Source organism: Anomaloglossus baeobatrachus, chromosome 5 (genome assembly GCF_048569485.1).
Source record: "Anomaloglossus baeobatrachus isolate aAnoBae1 chromosome 5, aAnoBae1.hap1, whole genome shotgun sequence".
NCBI classification, from domain to species: Eukaryota; Metazoa; Chordata; class Amphibia; order Anura; family Aromobatidae; genus Anomaloglossus; species Anomaloglossus baeobatrachus.
The window spans coordinates 272,611,531-272,632,999 of NC_134357.1; the positions used below are offsets into that span (position 1 = coordinate 272,611,531).

Consider the following 21,469-nt stretch of genomic DNA (forward strand, 5'->3'; position numbering starts at 1 on the left):
TCTGACTGCTTTCAATCAGAGGTGCTGTGAGTGAGTGTGTCTATATTGGTGTAAAAATAAATAAATAAATCGTCGTAAGGTCCCTTACATGCCACAATCCTGGAACTTGCCCTGGTTCTGTGGCAATTGGAGTAATAAAGGGTTAATAGCTCACAGCTACCTTGGAGTCCTAGATTAGTAAAGGGAAGAGTCTATGAGAGCCCCCCCCCCATTAATAACCTGTAAGTGAAAAGAAATAAATACAACAACTAGAAAATTCTTTATTTGAAATAAAATCCACACACCCTCTTTCACCCCAGCTGTTGGCCCCGAAAGTAGCGTTACAGCCGCGCAGAGACTGGTAAGTATAAAGCACTTGCTCCAATCTCCCTATCCCATCTACCACCATTTTTAAGTGCCTGATTCGAGTCCTCATAGACTTATATGGGGACCGGTGTCCAGCCAGATATCCGGGATCAATTCTGGGCCTGAACCGGGGTATTTATAAACCCAGTTGGACCTGCCGATCCCGGGTATCTGCGAGTCCATCACTAGTCAATATAACAAAAAAATACAGCGGCACTCTGAAATGCTATGTAAACATTTGAATAGGTGAATTTGGAATTGCATTACCGCTATAGAAACAACGGTAAAATATGAGGTACTTTGTGCACAAATTGGCCAATTTATGAGAGCCCAACAGCCAGCGTCAATGCATACCTCTTTGTCGAGTTTATTAGGGCTGGATCCTGCCTGATATTTGTAGTGCACTTCCTTCTGACTGAGCATGCCTCCCATCAGTCTAGGGCATTTTTAATTAGTGCTGGGTCCTGTCTGCTTCCAGCCTTGATAGAGGCTTATAAGATTAGTGTCTGAACAAGGGGGTACGCCTTTTCACTGGATGTTGGGCACTCATAAAATGGCCTATTTAAGCACTAAAAACCTCATAGTTTCTTTCTATAGCAGTAATGCAGTTCCAATTTTATATATTCAATGTTCACATATTATAGCATTTCAGAGTGCAGCTGTCTTTTGGGGTTTTTAACAACAGATCCTCAGAGCAGCAGTGATTAGGACTAGACCTGGGGAGGGTGAGAAAAGATCAGTTTGTTGGGGTCTTTTTTTTTTCCCAAAACAATCTGAAGCTGAGGATGGTAGTTTTCCTAAACCTGAAAATCTCTTTAAATGCTCATGACTTTGTAGATTCTGCTGTCTAGGCTTTTCATTAGGTTAGATTCTGTATATAGGGACTATAGAAAACAGTTTAGCGCTATACTCATTTGTCCCCGTCAGTCCCATAGATTATTAAAGGAGCAGCACCTTGCATGACCAACCACTATTCCATTCAAACTAAATATCTGCTTTGACAAAGCCGCTCTAATAAATGTGACCTAAACTACATTTCTTTCATGACATTGCTCATATTTTTAAAATCACTTTCCAATGTAGTAAATGATGAGAACATTCCATTGCTTAATTATCCCCATAATTATTTGCTAAATATATCTTTGTGTCAACTGCTTTGTAACTGTGGTTGGACGTCACTGTCTGTGTGCGTTTGACAGATGAATCAAGTAAGAGAAATCCAGAAGAGAGATGTTCCAATCTTCTAAATTCGCTGGACTGTCCGCAGGAAATTTTTCATGTCTTACAAGATTATCAGGTAGATGAAGTAGCCTTTCTCAATACCAAGTATGCAAAAGGAGCTGTGGAGAGAGAAGGCGCAATAGGGTCTTACCCGGTATGACACAAGGGGGTAAATGCAAATGAAAGCACTCACCTAGTAGGGTTGTGCCAGTCACAACCCCTTAGCAAGCATGTATGTAGCGTGGAAGGCAGAAGTATTATAGTATTCTCTGCACATTGTCCTGAGGAAGAGGACGGACATGTCCTCGAAACGCGTAGACCTGTGAAAATAAAGGGAAGAATTTTATTACATCATCTGGACTCCTGTGGTTTGGCGTGGTATTTAAACCTGCTTCTCTCCTGCTATCTGACATATCAATACCAAGTATGTATTGGGCTTGTCTGGACCTTTATGACTCTTGTGTTCATTATTGTGGTTTTTAGAACAATCTCTTACAGTTTAAACTTCATCTTAAACCAGGGAGAAGATGAGACTGGCATTAAAGTAGACGATGAAGAAGAGGAGACGTATGTGAGTGGTGAAGAGCAGCGCAAGGAGGAGGATATACTAGTAGATGTTAGTATAGGTAAGTAATGCTTGTTTGAGTTGAGAGGTTTCTTAAGGTGAAGATCCTCGTAAAAGCCACATTGAAGGGGGTATTCCCATAATCAGTGGGGATCTGACCTCAATGTCCCTCAAGGTTTCTGAGAATAAAGGGACAGCAGTGCTGGTGCAGTTCTTGGTCTTTTTCACTGTTTTTATTTCTGCATAGTGACATCCTGACCACACACTATATAGGTAGATTGAATAAGGACGGCTGCAGTATGACAGCCATGGATATTAGCATTTTACTTTTTTTTTCTCCTAGCAAATAAGTAAAAAACAGCATAAATAACATCCAATTTGTACCAATCAGTTTCTTTATATATTCTTTGTATACATCCATAAAACAATTCATGGGATAAATATTAAACATTTTTGTAATAGTCACCATAGTGAATAAGAACCACAGATTGCAGTGCATTCAGTCCATATGCTCCAGTTGGTATGAATAATATAGCAGAGAGGCAGAGACACTAATCTGACACTGAACTGATGATCAAAGGTTGCACTTACATCATATGTCACGTCCCTTCCTTTGATGCTGGCTCACATGCCGAGCCCGCATCTGTCTCTGCCACTGATGCACTGCTCTGTATAGCACAAGAGGACAGACAATCGCAGCCTCAAGTCCTCTAAAAAGACTATTTAATCCAGCAAAAAGTTAAAAAAATACATATATATTTAATAATAAAAAATACATAAGTCAAATCACCCCCCTTTTGCCCCATTGAAAACAAAACAATTAACAAACCCCCACATATTTGGTATCGCCGTGTCCAGAAATGCCCGATCTATCAAAATATTAAATAAATTAATCCAATCAGTAAATAGTATAACGAAAACAAAATTATAAACTCCAGATTTATGTTTCTTTCACAACCGCAACATGGCAATTAAACACAATAAGGCTGCTTTCACACCTCCGGTTTCTGCAATGCGGTACAATCCGGCACTTTGCAGGAAAATCGCAACCGTTTTTTTTGCTGCCGGTTGCGATTTTCCTGCATAGACTTTAATTAGTGCCGCATGGCCTTGCGTTCCGTCCGTTTTTTGCCGCATGCGGCAGATTTAGCCGATGCGGCGGCCGGATGGAACGTTGCCTGGCACGTTTTTTCGTGCGGCAAAAAAAAACGCATTGCGCCGCATTCGGCCGATGCGGCGCATTTTTCAATGCATGCCTATGGCGGCCGGATGCGGCGTGATGCGGCAATAACCGCATCCGGCCACCGCATGCGTTTTTTGCCACTGCGCATGCTCAGTAGCATGCCCCAAGCGGCAAAAACCGGACTGGCCGCAAAGGAAAAACTTATGCAAAGGATGCGGTGTTTTCACCGCATCCGTTGCATAGCTTGCACAGCCGGATTGAGACGCAGAGCTCAAGCCGGATGTGTGAAAGCAGCCTAAGAGGCAATCAAAACATTGCATCTACCCAAAAATAGCATCAGTAAAAATATCAACTCAAGCCACAAAAAATAAGCCATGACACAGCCCCAGATCCTGAAAAATTAAAATGCTACGGGGTCTCAGAAAACTCAGAAAAAAAATTCTTTACAGTATAAAATTCTCCAATTTTTTTCACCACCTAAATATAAAAAAACCCAAACTTAACATGTTTGGCATATATGTTCTCATACTGACCTGGAGAATCATACTGCCAAGCCAGTTTTACCATATAGTGAACATGGTAAATAAAAAAAAAAATTGTGGAATTGCTCTTGTGAAGGAATGTGGCATAATATTTGAGTACCAAATCTTCATCTCTTGGCCAAAAAATGCACAAAAACTGTTTTGAAGCGATTTTGGTGCAGTTTTCTGCCAGGAGGTACAAATTTGGTGTTGAAACGTCTGCATCAGATTTCAGCTCCAAATATGCACAAACGGCATCAAAACAGTTTTTGTTCATTTTTTCTGCCAAAAGTGCAGATTTGGTGCTGAAATTTATACACCATATTCCTGCACCAAATCTGCATCTCCTGGCAAAAAAAATGTATATGGAGATGCGGTTTTGATGCGTTTTTTTGCCAGGAGATGCAGATTTGGTGCAGTAGTGTTACAACTGTGCGGAGACTGGTAAGTATAACGTGCCTACTTTTCCCTTTTTTTCTCTTTATTTTTCCTTTATTTTTTTTATTTAATTACCTGAGTTGCCGGATTCGGATAGGTACTCAGAGTTCCCTAAGAACTCCAGGCCCGGGGTCGGTGAACAGGTACACTTGTGAATCCACATGTATATTGACCTTTACAGTCCGAGTCCGCCCATCACTAGTCAGGAACATTTCACTTGATTCACTCTTTAACATTCGCTAAATTGGTATTTTGCATTTGAGTTTAAGTGTACAACAATGTGTAGACTAGTATTTTAGCCTTTTCTATTAAAATCTCTTTTTAGCAAAGTTTTACAATGTGATTGTTAAAAAAAATTGTGTTTTACTAATAGTGAAATTGTGTTTTCATAATACTGAAGCAATTTTTTTTTTGTTTTGTTTTTTTTAGCAAAAAATCCTAACAGCAATTTGGAGGGAAACTTCCTAGTGTTACCTAATCATAAAGCAGAAGACAAATATCTCATGCTACCTTCTTTAGAAGAAAACTTCATTGCTCCTACAGGATGTATGGAACCTTACAGTACAAATCAACCCTCTAATTCCCTGAATCATGAGATACCTTCCCTTGATCAATCACAGATTGCCATCCCAAGTACAGACCACAGTGGGACTAAAATGTTTCAATGTGGTGAATGCGGAAAATGGTTTGCAAAAAAGTCAAATCTTTTTGTGCACCAAAGAATTCACACAGGAGAGAAGCCATACTCATGCTCAGAATGTGGGAAATGTTTTACCTCTCAATCAGGTCTCTATCAGCATGAATGGACTCACACAGGGTACAAGCCGTTTTCTTGTACAGAATGTGGCAAATGTTTTACTAGAAAGTCATTTCTTTCCAGACACAAACTACTCCATACAGGGAAGAAACCATTTCCACTTACTTGTTCTGAATGTGGGAAATGTTTTACTAAGAAATCAGGTCTTGTGGATCATCAGCGAATTCACACAGGAGAGAAACCATTCTCTTGTTCAGAGTGTTGGAAGTGTTTTATTAGCAAAACCTCACTCAGGGATCACCAAAGAACTCACACAGGGGAGAAACCATTTGCATGTTCACATTGTGGTAAAGCTTTTATCCAGAAATATGTTCTTGTTCAACATCTGAAAATTCATTCTGGGGAGAAGCCACATTTATGTACAGAATGTGGAAAATGTTTTGCTCAGAAATCAAACCTTCTTAAACATCAGAAGTTTCACACAGGTGAGAAGCCATATCCATGTTCGGAATGTGGAAAACGTTTTACCCAGAAATCAGATCTTGTTTACCATCAGAAAATTCACACGGAGGAGAAACCATTTCTATGCTCTGATTGTGGGAAATGTTTTATTACTAAAGTTAAACTTGGGGTTCATCAGAGAACTCACACTGGTGAGAAACCATATTTGTGTTCTCAATGTGGGAAATGTTTTACCAGGAAATCAGGACTTGTTTATCATCAGAGAAAACACAAAGAAGGGAAGTGAACTTTATGATTATAACCTTAAACTTGTTTACTAAAAATTCACTGCAATCTAATGGTCATGATTTTTTTTTTTTTTTAAAAGGATACCAAGGTAACCAGTTAATAATTGACACTTTCTGCAACCCAGGATCGTGAATTCCCCAAGATACACACTCAATCTTAAAAATCTACAGCAACTATGGAGACTATCTTCATAAATCTATGCTTAGAAGAGTGACAGTGTACAGCCATAGGTGAAGAAGTCCAACAAAATCCTTTTATTCTGCCATAAGTGTGTCAGTGCATCAGGATGAAACGTTGCACTGATGTACTATCGACAGAATAAATCGAGACATCACAGACGATTTATAGATTTGCTTATTGTGAATTGCTAAACTATAGGGACAATTTCATTTCAGAAACTAGCACCAATGTCACTGCAGCATCATTTTCGTGCTGTTTTTAGCAGCGAGATTTACCTGTGTACTTGAATTCATTAGTTTAATAATTGGTTTGGCCGTTCTACACTGTGTGCATAATTATTAGGCATATGAGTATTTTTATGCCAATTTTCCAATTCCAAGCTGTATAAACTTGAATGCTTATTGGATGAACCCCATCAGGTGATGTGTAATTGTGTAATGAGGAGGATGAGGCCTAAGGATATAACACCCTTTATCAAGGTTTGTGGAATTATTAGGCAGCTTGTTTTCCTCATGCAAAATGGACTAAAAAATGAGATTTAACTGACTGAATAGTAAAAAACTGTCTTGCAGAAGGATGCAGCACTCTTGTAATTGATAAGATATAGGGGTGTGATCACAGAATCAAACATTTTGTTGCAAGTAATTAACAGGGTCCCAAAAAACATGTTGAGTAACAAAGACGTACGTTAACTGTCAGAGAGTTGAGAAGTGAGAAACAACCAGGATCGCATTATCCTTCAGTGCTGTAATATTCCAGAACTGTAACCTCCCTGGAGTGTTCATAAGTACAAGATGTTCAGATACATTGCCAAGGTAAGGAGGGTTGAAACCCAACCACCACTGAACAAGATGCAGAAGGGGGAAACATCAAGACTGGGCCAAGAAATATCTGAAAATTGATTACCGTATTTTTCGGACCATAAGACACACTTTTTCTTTGTCGCTCCATTGGGAGACCCAGACAATTGGTTGTATAGCTTCTGCCTCCGGAGGCCACACAAAGTATTACACTTTAAAAAGTGTAACCCCTCCCCTCTGCCTATACACCCTCCCGTGCATCACGGGCTCCTCAGTTTTTATGCTTTGTGTTAAAGGAGGCACACATTCACCCCATCTCCCATTTTAGTCAGCAGCAGCTGCTGATTGTATCGGATGGAAGAAAAGAGGGCCCCTAACAGGGCCCCCGGCATGCTCCCTTCTCACCCCACTAAGTCGGCGGTGCTGTTAAGGTTGAGGTACCCATTGCGGGTACAAAGGCTGGAGCCACATGCCGTTTTCCTTCCCCATCCCTTAGAGGCTCTGGGAGAAGTGGGATCCTAACCGGTCATCCAGGCACTGGGACCGGGCTCCCTCCGCAGCCCCTGTGGGATTCTGACGGACAGGAGACTGAGTATCATCAGGGACAGGCCCTGCATCATAAAGGTACTCTGTGTCCCCTTGGGGACGGTGCATGGAGCACTTGGTCTCAGACGCTGCAGCGGCTGCTGTTTTTGTGTGACGACCGGGACTACCGCGCCGACCGCGCCTGCTTGCCGGCCGCGGTATTAAATTTAGTCCCCGGCTTTTGCGGCCTAGTGCATTAAACTCCCGCCCCCGGGCCTGCCAAGTCAGGGGTAAGGGCGGGACGGTCGGCCTGACGTCGACTGTGAGGGCTGGAGCATACTTTAGTGTCCTCCTCCCTCATCACTCTGGGGCACCAGATTCCCGCACTTTATTGATCACGCCCACGGCTCCCTCCTCCCCTTAGAACGCCGGCAGCCATGTTTTAAACACATTCTGCCGGTGGAGGACTTCTGGCTGCAGCTCTGGGAGACCCAAGGCAGGGAATCTGGTGGACACACACCGCTCTGGGCGGTCGGTAAGCCACACCGGTCACCCGGTGCTGGTCCCCCTAGGGTGCCGAACTGTATATATATATACTATATTTGTATACATTTTCTAGGTTCGGCCGCAGTGTTTAGCCTTTGGCTATATACCCTCAGTGATTACTCTCCTAGGAGAGAACAGCATGTCGGTCACAAGGAGCAAGGGTGCCAAGACACAGGGTTATTTTGCAACCTGTACCTCCTGTGCGGCTATGCTACCTGCAGGTTCCACCTACCCTCACTGTGAGCAATGCTCGGGCCCTGTGGCACTCGCTCAGCCGGAGCCTCGGGCACTGGTGGGACCCTCGGCCCAGGTAGAACCGCCGGCCTCCCCTGTCCAGGCGGCAGGGACAGAGTTTGCAGTTTTAGCTGAGAAACTCTCTGAGTCACTTTCACAATCCATGGCTCAGTCTATGGACAAATGGTCTGCTAAGATACTAGAAGCCTTACAGTCCAGACCGGCCCTTACACAGGCCGCGGGCACTGCGGGGTCATCGCCCCCAGGCCCCTCTCGGTCTGCGCCGCAGCATGCTCCTGGGGTGGCCCCTAGGTATCACGTGGAGGACTCCGGCACGGACCGCAGTCCCAGACCGGCTAAGCGGGCTCGCTGGGAATCTTCCCCGACTTCATCACGCTGTTCGGGGTCTCAGCTTGAGGACTCTCTGGAGGATGAGGCAGAGGTCGCAGCCCAGGGCTCTGACCCTGACGTTGCTCTCAATCTTGATACACCTGAAGGGGACGCCATAGTAAATGACCTTATAGCGTCAATCAACCAGGTGCTAGATCTATCTCCCCCGCCTCTACCTGTGGAGGAGTCGGCTTCACAGCAGGAGAAACACCAGTTTAGGTTTCCCAAACGTACACGGAGTGCTTTTTTCGATCACTCTAACTTCAGAGATGCTGTCCAGAAGCACAGAGCTTTTCCGGACAAGCGCTTTTCTAAGCGCCTTAATGACACACGTTACCCCTTCCCCTCTGACGTAGTCAAGGGTTGGGCTCAATGTCCCAAGGTGGATCCTCCAGTCTCTAGACTGGCGGCTAGATCCGTAGTAGCAGTGGCTGACGGTTCATCGCTCAAGGATGCCACTGACAGGCAGATAGAGCTCCTAATGAAATCCATCTTTGAAGCCACAGGCGCGTCTTTCGCCCCGGCCTTTGCAGCCGTGTGGGCACTCCAAGCTATCTCAGCTTGTCTGTCTGAGATTAATGCGGTCACATGTACCTCTGCTCCGCAAGTAGCGTCTTTGACTTCTCAGGCGTCGGCTTTTTCGTCCTACGCCATGAACGCCGTCCTGGACTCTGCTAGCCGTACAGCGGTAGCATCCGCCAATTCGGTGGCAGTCCGCAGGGCCATGTGGCTACGCGAATGGAAGGCAGACTTTGCTTCCAAGAAGTTCTTGACCGGTTTGCCTTTTTCTGGCGACCAATTGTTTGGCGAGCAATTGGATGAAATTATTAAGCAATCTAAGGGAAAGGACTCGTCCTTACCCCAATCCAAGCCAAAAAGACCTCAGCAACGGAAAATTCAGGCGAGGTTTCGGTCCTTTCGGCCCTCAGCCAGATCCCAATCATCTTCGTCCAACAGGCCACAGAAGAGCCAGAGGAACTCTTCTGCATGGCAGTCTAAGTCACATCCTCCAAAGACCGCCGGAGGCACCGTCTCCAAGGCGGCCTCCTCATGACTTTCGGCCTCCACAAACCGCATCCTCGGTCGGTGGCAGGCTCTCCCGCTTTGGCGACGCCTGGTGGCCACATGTCCAAGACCGATGGGTGAGAGACATTCTGTCTCACGGTTACAGGATAGAGTTCTGCTCTCGTCCTCCGACTCGTTTCTTCAGAACATCTCCGCCCCCCGAGCGAGCCGATGCACTTGCTCAGGCGGTGGACACTCTGAAGACAGAAGGAGTTGTGATCCCCGTTCCCCTTCAGGAACGTGGTTGCGGTTTTTACTCCAACCTGTTCGTGGTGCCAAAAAAGGACGGATCATTCCGTCCCGTTTTGGACCTCAAATTGCTCAACAGACATGTGAGAACCAGACGGTTTCGCATGGAATCCCTCCGCTCTGTCATCGCTTCGATGTCACAAGGAGACTTCCTAGCATCAATCGACATCAGGGATGCCTATCTCCATGTGCCGATCGCACCAGAGCATCAACGCTTCCTGCGTTTCGCCATTGGGGACGAACACCTTCAGTTTGTGGGCCTGGCCGTTGCTCTGGAGACTCTCCAGAGGTTCGGGTGGATCATCAATTTCCCAAAGTCAAAATTGACTCCGGCCCAATCACTGACTTACCTCGGGATGGAGTTTCATACTCTCTCAGCGATAGTCAAGCTTCCGCTGGACAAACAGCGTTCGCTGCAAGCTGGGGTGCACTCTCTCCTTCGGGCCCAGTCACACCCCTTGAGGCGCCTCATGCACTTCCTGGGGAAGATGGTGGCAGCGATGGAGGCAGTCCCCTTTGCGCAGTTTCATCTGCGTCCACTCCAATGGGACATTCTCCGCAAATGGGACAGGAGGTCGACGTCCCTAGACAGGAACGTCTCCCTTTCTCTGGAAGCCAAAACCTCTCTTCAGTGGTGGCTTCTTCCCACTTCTCTGTCGAAGGGAAAATCCTTCCTGCCCCCATCCTGGGCTGTGGTCACGACGGACGCGAGTCTGTCAGGGTGGGGAGCGGTTTTTCCCCACCACAGGGCTCAGGGAACCTGGACTCCGACAGAGTCCTCCCTTCAGATCAATGTTCTGGAGATAAGGGCAGTGTACCTAGCCCTAAAGGCGTTCCATCGGTGGCTGGAGGGCAGGCAGATCCACATACAGTCGGACAACGCCACGGCGGTCGCGTACATCAACCACCAGGGCGGCACGCGCAGCCGTCAAGCCTTCCAAGAAGTTCGGCGGATTCTGCTGTGGGCGGAGGCCACAGCCTCCACCATCTCCGCAGTTCACATCCCGGGCGTAGAAAACTGGGAAGCAGACTTTCTCAGTCGCCAGGGCATGGACGCAGGGGAATGGTCTCTTCACCCGGACGTGTTTCAAGAGATCTGTTGCCGCTGGGGGACGCCGGACGTCGACCTCATGGCGTCTCGGCACAACAACAAAGTCCCGGCATTCATGGCACGGTCTCAAGATCACAGAGCTCTGGCGGCGGACGCATTAGTTCAGGATTGGTCGCAGTTTCGACTGCCTTATGTATTTCCTCCTCTGGCAATGCTGCCCAGAGTGTTACGCAAGATCAAGTCCGACTGCCGCCGCGCCATCTTCGTCGCTCCAGACTGGCCGAGGAGGTCGTGGTACCCGGATCTGTGGCACCTCACGGTGGGTCAACCGTGGGCACTCCCAGACCGACCAGACTTGCTGTCTCAAGGGCCATTTTTCCATCTGAATTCTGCGGCCCTCAACCTGACTGTGTGGCCATTGAGTCCTGGCTACTAGCGTCCTCAGGCCTATCTCAAGATGTCATTGCCACTATGAGACAGGCCAGGAAACCAACGTCCGCCAAGATCTATCATAGGACTTGGAGGATCTTCTTATCCTGGTGCTCTGATCAGGGTTTTACCCCCTGGCCGTTTGCCTTACCCACTTTTCTTTCTTTCCTTCAATCCGGAATGGACAAGGGGTTGTCTCTCGGTTCTCTCAAGGGACAAGTATCGGCGCTATCCATATTTTTTCAAAAGCGTCTAGCCAGGCTTCCGCAGGTCCGCACGTTCCTGCAGGGAGTTTGCCACATAGTACCACCTTACAAGAGGCCGCTGGAACAATGGGATCTTAACAGAGTGCTAAAGGCTCTTCAGAAACCACCTTTCGAGCCACTGTGGGATGTCTCCCTTTCACGTCTTTTGCAGAAGGTGGTCTTTCTAGTGGCAGTCACATCGCTCCGTAGAGTGTCGGAGTTGGCAGCGCTGTCATGCAAAGCCCCATTCCTGGTTTTTCACCAGGATAAGGTGGTTCTGCGTCCGGTCCCGGAATTTCTCCCTAAGGTGGTATCCCCTTTTCATCTCAATCAGGATATCTCCTTACCTTCTTTTTGTCCTCATCCAGTTCACCAATGTGAAAAGGAGTTGCATTTGTTAGATCTAGTGAGAGCACTCCGGCTCTACATTTCTCGCACGGCGCCCCTGCGCCGTTCTGATGCGCTCTTTGTCCTTGTCGCTGGCCAGCGTAAGGGGTCGCAGGCTTCCAAGTCAACCTTGGCTCGGTGGATCAAGGAACCGATTCTTGAAGCCTACCGTTCTTCTGGGCTTCCGATTCCTGCAGGGCTGAAAGCCCATTCTACCAGAGCCGTGGGTGCATCCTGGGCATTGCGGCACCAGGCTACGGCTCAGCAGGTGTGTCAGGCGGCTACCTGGTCGAGTCTGCACACTTTCACGAAACACTATCAGGTGCATACCTATGCTTCGGCAGATGCCAGCCTAGGTAGGCGAGTCCTTCAGGCGGCGGTTGCCCACCTGTAAGAGGGAGCCGTTATCGGCTCTTTTTATTGGGGTATTCTTTTACCCACCCAGGGACTGCTTTTGGACGTCCCAATTGTCTGGGTCTCCCAATGGAGCGACAAAGAAGAAGGGAATTTTGTTTACTTACCGTAAATTCCTTTTCTTCTAGCTCCTATTGGGAGACCCAGCACCCGCCCCTGTTCCCTTCGGGCTGTTGTTCTTTTGTGTACACATGTTGTTCATGTTGAATTGTTCTTTTGGTTCATGGTTTCAGTTCTCCGAACATCCTTCGGATTGAATTTACCTTAGACCAATTTATAACTTTCCTCCTTCCTGCTTTTGCACCAAAACTGAGGAGCCCGTGATGCACGGGAGGGTGTATAGGCAGAGGGGAGGGGTTACACTTTTTAAAGTGTAATACTTTGTGTGGCCTCCGGAGGCAGAAGCTATACACCCAATTGTCTGGGTCTCCCAATAGGAGCTAGAAGAAAAGGAATTTACGGTAAGTAAACAAAATTCCCTTCTTTCCCCCCAAATGTTGGGTGAAAGTGGGGGGGTGCGTCTTATGGTCTGACTGTGGCTGCGGGGAATGATGGTGGAGTGGATCATTGTAGGCACAAGCAGGCTATAGCAGCCTGCCGTGACCACGTGGGGCCGCTCATTAGATATGGATGCCCATCCTCCCGCCCATAATCTCTCAGCGCTGGTCAGCGCTGACAGGTGGGCGGGGTGATGGGCGGAAGGATGAGCGGGGAGTGCGCACATAATTAACAGCCGGCCATGATCACCCCTGGCAACTACAGCCTGGAGTGATCATGTGCGGCTGTATTCACTGCCCCCCGTGTATCATTATCAGCGCGGGGTGCAGTGAATCAGTGTACTCACCCGTCACCGTGTGTGGAGCCGTCACCGTGTGTGGAGCCGTCACCCTGCAGCTTTCCGATGTCTTCCTCTCTGCTCTCTGTGCCGGTCAGCTGATCTGTGTAGAAAGCCGTGAGCACAGTGATGACGTCATCGCTGTGCGCGTCGCTACAGATCAGCTGACCGGCACAGAGAGCAGAGAGGAAGACATCGGGAAGCTGCAGGGGGACGGCTCCACACATGGTGATGGCTCCACTCAGCGGCGCTGCTGCTGAGACAGAGAGAAAGATGATCGGTGCTGCAGGGAGTGAGGAAAGGTGAGTATAAACGTTTATTTTCTTCGGCGCTCTATTGGGAGACCCAGACGATTGGGTGTATAGCTACTGCCTCCGGAGGCCACACAAAGTATTACACTAAAAAGTGTAAGGCCCCTCCCCTTCTGGCTATACACCCCCCGTGGGATCACGGGCTGCTCAGTTTTCAAGCTTTGTGCGAAGGAGGCACACATCCATGCATAAGCTCCACTGTTTAGTCAGCAGTAGCTGCTGACTCTATCGGATGGAAGAAAAGAGGGCCCATACTAGGGCCCCCAGCATGCTCCCTTCTCACCCCACTTGCGGTTTGTAAGGTTGAGGTACCTATTGCTGGTACGGAGGCTGGAGCCCACATGCTGTTTTCCTTCCCCATCCCCCTGAGGGGCTCTGAGGAAGTGGGATCTTTCCGGCCACCAAGCCCTGAGGCCGGGCTCCATCCACAGACCCATAGAACCTGCTGGATGTGGAGCGGGAGTGCCGTTCAGGGACAAGGCCCTGCAACTTTCAGGTACTCTGTGTCCCCGTATGGCAGGCCACGCACACTCCAGGCTTGCTGGGTGTGCTAGTGCGCCGGGGACTGTAGCGCTGTGCGCTGGGCTTATAGTCCCTGCAGATTACTGGGGGACTTTACGTGTGGGGACCGCCGCGCCGACCGCCCCTGGAGCGGCGGCGCAGCTGCGACTTGTAGTGCGCCGGGGACGCGCCGACCGCGCTTTTACGGCGGCGGCGCTTCTAACTTTAGTCCCCGGTTTTTGCGGCCTAGCGCCGCTTCGTTCCCGCCCCCTCCCTGTCACTCAGGGAAAGGGAGAGACGCTGTTCTATAGCAGCGCCGAGGGCTGGAGCCTTATTTGCATCTCCAGCCCCCTTCACTAGACACAGTGGGCGCCGGGTTCCCGCTCTTGTCTCGGGCACGCCCTCGGCCCGCCCCTCTCCTCTGGACGCCGGCAGCCATTCCGGCACGCAGAGCGGGAAAACGGAGACAAGCAAGCACAGGATTCCGGCGCCACACACCCGCTTTGTGCGGGCGGTAAGCGGCAACTAAAGTGCTGACCCACTAATGCCGAAGTGTCCTGTTGTACTTTTGTACGGTCGCTATTCAGGATGCAGACCTAGAAACAGCAGCAAAAGATCAGGGGTGCTAAAGCACAGACTCTATATGCTGCTTGTCTTGCATGTGCTGCAGTGTCATGTGTCCTTTATGCTTGTATGCTTTACATTGCACTGTAAGGGCTATTCTTGGCTGTCTACCCGCCTAGATGGCTAGACAGCGGCAGCAAACAGCAATGGTGCTAAGGCACAAGCTTTCAATGCTGCTTGGATTGCATGTACTGCAGAGTTTATTTTCATGCTTGTACATTCACTGCATGTCGCTATTCTTGGCTAATGCTCCTTGATGACTAGACAACAGCAGCAGAAAAGCAAGGGTGCTAAGGCACAAGCTTTCAATGCTGCTTGGATTGCATGTGCTGCAGTGGTTATTTTCATGCTTGTATGCTATACATTCACTGTATGTCGCTTTTCTTGGCTAATGCTCCTGAATAACTAGACAACGGCAGCAGAAAAGCAAAGGTGCCAAGGCACAGGCTTTCTATGCTCCTTGTACTGCATGTGCTGAAGTGTTTATTGTACTTCATGCTTGTATGCTATACATTGCACTGTACGGTCGCTATTCTTGGCTAATGCTCCTAGATGGCTAGACAGCAACAGCAAAAGAAAAAAAAAAAAAAAAAAAAAAAGCATGGGTGCCAAGGCACAGGCTTTCTATGCTGCTTGTACTGCATGCGATACTGTTCCAGGACCCCCAGTGTGTGCAATTACTCAACGGGGTCTCTGCTACAGGTGGCCAAAAGAACCACCTGTGATCCCTGTCCAGGGACAGGGACGGAGTTGCAGTTTCCGCTGATATATTGTCTGTGACTATGACTAACATCTTACAGACTTTGCAGTCCAGACAGACCTTGGGCAATGTTGATTCAATGCCCCTGGCCACCCTGATTTCGAAACAAATCATGGCTCCAGGAGGGTCCCATGCATCCCAGGGTGCAGGCTCTGACACGGACGACAGTCCCAGACGGCCTAAGCGAGCTCCCTAAGAACGGCCCTCGACTTCATCACAGTACTCTCTGTAGGATGAGGCAGACGTAGCTGTTCAGGACTCTGATCCTGAGACCGCTCTCAATCCGGATACACCGGATGGTGACGCTATAGTGAATAATCTTATAGCGTCCATCAATGGAAGGTTGGGTATTTCTCCCTCAACTCCTCCAGTGGAGGGGTCAGCTTCACAGCAGAAGAAATCCCTATTTCGGTATCTCAAGCGTATATTGAGTACTTTTCTGGTCACTGACTCCAGAGCAGCAGTCCAGGAACACCACGCTTATCCCGATAAGCGTTTCTCCAACCGTATTGAGGATACGCGTTGTCTCTTCCCCCCTGACGTGCTCAAGCGCTCCAAGGGTGGATCCCCCAATCTCCAGACTTGCGGCTAGATCTATAGTTGCAGTGGAAGATGGGACTTCACTTAAAGATGCCATTGACAGACAGATAGCCCTCTGGTTGCAATCTGTCTATGAAGCTGTCGGCGGGTCGGTTGCCCCGGCATTCGCAGCCATAGAGGCACTCCAAGCTATTTCAGCTAGTATTGCGCAGAGGGACGCGGTCACATGTACATCTTGGCCGAAGTAGCGTCCTTCACCTCGCAATGTCGGCATTGCGACTCAAGCTGTTTATGCTGTCCTGGACTCTACGAGCCGTACGTCAGTGGCGTCCGCCAACTCCGTGTTGTTACGCTCCTAGTGTTAAGGGATTGGAGCAGATGCTGCTTCCACAAAAGTGCTTAACCAGATTGCCTTTATCTGGTGACAGACTGTTTCGTGAGCGGTTGGATTAAATCATTCAACTGTCCAAGGGTACGGATTCTTCCTTACCCCAGCTATCAAACAAGACCCATCAGGAGAAGGGACAGTCGAGGTTTCGGTCCTTCCCAGGCTCGGGCACGTCCCAATTGCCCTCGTCCAACAGGACTCAAAAGGCTCAGAGGGGCGCAGGTTCCTGGCGGGCTCAATCACGCCCGGAGAAGGCAGCCGGAGGAACCGCTACCAAGGCGGTTTCCTCATGACTTTCAGCCCTCTCTCTCCGCGTCCGCGGTCGGTGGCAGACTCCCCCGCTTTAGCGACATTTAACTGCCGCAGGTCAATGGCCGGTGGGTGAGAGACAGTTTGTCGCAAAAACTTCCTCACCGGCCGAGCCGAGGCTCTTCTGCAGGCAGTAGGAGTCGTAATCCCGGTTCCTCCTCAGGAACAAGAGACACTTTTTACTCCGATCTGGTCGGGGTGACAAAATAGGACGACTCCTTCCGTTCCGTTCTGGACCTTAAACTGCTCAACAAGCACGTGAAAACCAGGCGGTTCCGGATGGAATCCCTCCGCTCCGTCATTGCCTCAATGTCTCAAGGAGATTTCCTAGCATCAATAGACATCAGGATGCTTATCTCCACGTGCCGATTGCTCCAGAGCACCGGCGTTTGCTACGATTCGTTATTGAAGACGAGCATCTTCGGTTCGTAGCCCTACCCTTCGGTCTGGCGACAGCCCCACGGGTTTTCACCAAGTTAATGGCAGCAGTGGGACCACTCCCGCACTCTCAGGGTCACCCTGTGATCCCTTACTTAGACCATCTACTTGTCAAGGCACTCTTTTAAGAGGCATGCCAACACAGCCTGAACATGGCGCTGGAGACTTCCCAGAGTTTCGGGTGGGTCCTCAACTTTTCAAAGTTAAACCCAATCGCTGGCATATCTTAGCTTGGGGTTTCACACTCTCTCAGCGATGGTGAAGCTTCCACTGGACAAACAGCGGTCACTACAGACGGGGGTGCAGTCTCTCCTTCAAGGAGACACCTCATCCAGAGGCAGTCCCTTTCACGCAGTTTCATCTGCGTCCACTTCAATAGAACATTCTTCGCTAATGGGAGGGGAAGTCGATGTCCCTACACAGGAACGTCCCCCTTTCTCAGACGATCAAGGACTCTCTTCAGAGGAGTCCACTCTTCAGATCAATTGTCTGGAGCTCTGGGCAGTGTATATTGCCCTGCAAGACTTCCTGCAGTGGCTGGAAGGCAAACAGATCCGAATTCAGTCGGACAATCCACAGCGGTGGCATACATCAACCACCAAGGCGGACTACGCAGTCGGCGAGCCTCCCAGGAAGTCCGCCGGATTCTGCTAGGGGTGGAAGACAGAGCATACACCATATCCGCAGTTCACATCCCGGGCGTAGAAAACTGGGAAGCAGACTTCCTCAGTCACCAGGGCGTGGTCTCTGCACCCGGACGGGTTTCACGAATCGGCACAACAGCATGGTCCCGGTTTTCATGACGATCAAAGAGCTCTGGCGACAGGCATCTCACGGTCGGTCAACCGTGGGCACTACCAGACCGGCCAGACTTACTGTCCCAAGGGCCGTTTTTCCATCTGAATTCTACGGCCCTGAACCTACTGTGTGGCCATTGCGTCCTAGATCCTAGTGTCCTCAGGATTATCCCAAGGGGTCGTTGCCACCATGAGACAGGCTATGAAGCCCACGTCTGCTAAGATCTACCACGGAAGTGGAAGATTTTCTTTTACTGGTGCTCTGTACAAGGAGTGTCCCCCTGGCCATTGGCATTGCCTACTTTTCTTTCCTTCCTGCAATCTGGGTTGGAAAAGGGCTTGTCGCTCGGCTCCCTTAAAGGGCAAGTCTCGGCGCTATTGGTGTTTTTTCAGAAGCGTCTAGCACGACGTCCGCAGGAACGCACGTTCCTGCAGGGGGTCTGTCATATCGTCTCCCCGTACGAGCGGCCGTTAGATCCATGGGATCTGAACAGGGTACTAGTTGCTCTCCAGAAGCCGCCTTTCGAGTCTCTGACGGATGTTTCACTCTCTCGACTATCACAGAAAGTGGCCTTTCTGGTAGCGATCACGTCTCTTCGGAGAGTGTCTGAGCTAGCAGCGCTGTCATCCAAGGCTCCCTTCCTGGTGGTCCACCAGGACAAGGTAGTGCTGCGCCCCATTCAGGAGTTTCTCCCTAAGGTAGTATCCTCGTTTCATATTAATCAGGATATCTCCTTACCTTCCTTTTGTCCTCATTCGGTTCACCGGTATGAAAAGGATTTACATTTGTTAGATCTGGTGAGAGCACTCAGAATCTACATTTCCCGCACGGCGCCCCTGCGCCGCTCTGATGCACTCTTTGTCCTTGTCGCTGGCCAGCGCAAGGGGTCGCAGGCTTCTAAAGCCACCCTGGCTCGATGGATCAAAGAACCAATTCTGGAAGCCTACCGTTCTGCGGGGCTTCCGGTTCCTTCAGGGCTGAAGGCCCATTCAACCAGAGCCGTGGGTGCGTCCTGGGCATTACGACACCAGGCTTCGGCTCAACAAGTGTGCCAGGCAGCTACCTGGTCGAGTTTGCACACTTTCACCAAACATTATCAGGTGCATACCTATGCTTCGGCGGACGCCAGCCTAGGTAGAAGAGTCCTGCAGGCGGCAGTGGCCTCCTCGTAGAGGAGGGCTGTCTTGCAGCTCTAACTTGAGGTATTTTGTTACCCACCCAGGGACTGCTTTTGGACGTCCCAATCGTCTGGGTCTCCCAATAGAGCGCCGAAGAAGAAGGGAATTTTGTTACTTACCGTAAATTCCTTTTCTTCTAGCTCTTATTGGGAGACCCAGCACCCGCCCTGTTGTCCTTCGGGATTTTTGGTTTGTTTGCGGGTACACATGTTGTTCATGTTGAACGGTTTTCAGTTCTCCGATGTTACTCGGAGTGAATTTGTTTAAACCAGTTATTGGCTTTCCTCCTTCTTGCTTTAGCACTAAAACTGAGCAGCCCGTGATCCCACGGGGGGTGTATAGCCAGAAGGGGAGGGGCCTTACACTTTTTAGTGTAATGCTTTGTGTGGCCTCCGGAGGCAGTAGCTATACACCCAATCGTCTGGGTCTCCCAATAAGAGCTAGAAGAAAAGGAATTTACGGTAAGTAACAAAATTCCCTTCTTTTTTTCTGTGCCACAGGATACAGGCCATATACCAGGATGGGGGTATTTTATGAGCAGGATAGATGGAGGTATATGAGCAGGATGGATGGGGGTATATGAGCAGGATGGATGGGGGTATATGAGCAGGATGGATGGAGGTATATGAGCAGGATGGGGTATATGAGCAGGATCATATACAAGGCAGGAGGATCGTTACCAGAATGGGGTACCTTAGTAGATAATTTGGGGACATTACCCCCATAACAGTGTCAGGAGCAGATCCTTGCCCCATAACAGTGTGTCATGACCACATTTTTTGGTTAAAATTTTATTTTCCTATTTTCCTCCTCTAAAACCAGGGTGTGTCTTATGGTCAGGTGCGTCTTATAGTCCGAAAAGTACGGTATATATATTTTTTTAAAGGTTTTATGGACTGATGAGATGAGACTGAGTTTTGACAGACCAGATGGCTAAGCCCTCGGATGGGGTAGATCAGTAATGGGTAGAGATGATCAAACACAAGGTTCTTTCTTTGTTCGGCATTTTATAAAAAAACCCCAGAAAACTGAGTTTCGGTGCTTTGCATATGAACGTTACTTAGGCGAGCATCACTGTGTTCAGGTATGCTCGGTGTTCAGCCCAGTGTGAGTCACTTGCAGTGTGTGATTGGCTCACACTGGGGATAAGAGCAGCATGATCGGATGTAGTGTGCACCCGAAAAAAAAAATGGAAAAAACCCGTCCACCCACCTCCAGAAGTGATCTGTTTATGGCTGGCTGAATGTGGGCGGAGACTCGAACTGTCCAAGTAGTAATTTCCATTGGTGTTCATGTCAAGTTTGGCTACCAAACCGAACTTAAAGTCCGGCCGAATCTTACTTCCACGGGTCCACTTATCTATCTCTAGTAATGGGCACACACTTCGACAGTGAGGTACTTTTATGGGCTGAGATGATTAAAGATGAACTAGATGGACCTTTTTGGGTTGAAGTTAGACTCAAAACCAATTCCCAAACCTACTGCCAGTTTTTAGAAAATACGTTCTTCAAGCAGTGGTACAGGAAAAAGTCTGCATCTTCAAAGAAAACTGATTTTTATGCACGCAGATGCATTCAAGTCTTCACTGCTTGGCAATCCTGTAAAGGCCTTAAAGAAGAATAACAATATGGCCCATTCCTTACCTGACCTAAACCCTATTGAGAACTTTTGGGTCCTTCTTACACGGTACATTTATGGTAAAGGAAAACAGTCACCTGTCTGAACATGCCCTCTCTGGGAGTCTGTGCTTGGTGCTGTTGTTATTTTGAGATTTCTGGTTCTTATTCTCACTTTAACTGATGAAAATAAAGAAACTGAGATCAGAAAATGTTATATTTTCAGTTAGTTACATAATAATTCTGCACACTAATAGTTGCCCAATAAGTCTGCACACATACAGTAGATGTTCTCCTAAGAAAGACAAAACTTCCCTTTTACCTCCTTAAATATTCAGTTTTATTAATCCTGTAGAATTAACCGACAAGACTTGTAGTTGATCAATAATTAAAATGTAAATCAATAATCTAAGGACATGGGTCCTCAGAAAAAATGCAAACACCGAAAATATATAAAAACAATTACTTTACGGATCCAAATTTCATGTCACAATGGGAGATAGACCTGGGCACCACCTTTTCTGAGGAAGAAAAACAGAAAGCATATCTGTTTACCCATAAGTTGGCCACAGCAGGCTATGCAAAAGAAAAGAATTACAAAATTTTATCAAGATAGTACCTATACCCAGTGAAGCTGCATAGGATTTTCCCCTTTGTGTCTGAGCTGTGTTGGCGGTGTGGAAGGTCTCCGGGGACAATGCTACATATCTGGTGGGACTGTCCGCTGATTAAACCCTTCTGGTTAGAGATGTTTCGGACATATACCAAAATTTCTGGAGAGAGGGTGTTGCCCTCCCCACAGATCTCTTTGCTGTCCATGTTGCCCGGCTCAATTAAGACACAAAAAGGAGACTTACTTAGATTCTGTCTCTCGGC

General features: G+C 48.4%; 1 protein-coding gene across 1 annotated transcript in view; it reads left to right on the plus strand.

Moving 5' to 3' along the window:
• Nucleotides 1-21,469, plus strand: part of LOC142312740 (uncharacterized) — a 177,325-nt gene that overhangs the window by 68,317 nt on the left and 87,539 nt on the right. Inside the window, exons 15-17 of the mRNA XM_075351728.1 lie at nucleotides 1,545-1,642; nucleotides 2,087-2,192; nucleotides 4,703-5,774. Coding sequence (XP_075207843.1) covers nucleotides 1,545-1,642; nucleotides 2,087-2,192; nucleotides 4,703-5,774 — 1,276 coding nt within the window. The remainder of the gene's footprint in view (nucleotides 1-1,544; nucleotides 1,643-2,086; nucleotides 2,193-4,702; nucleotides 5,775-21,469) is intronic.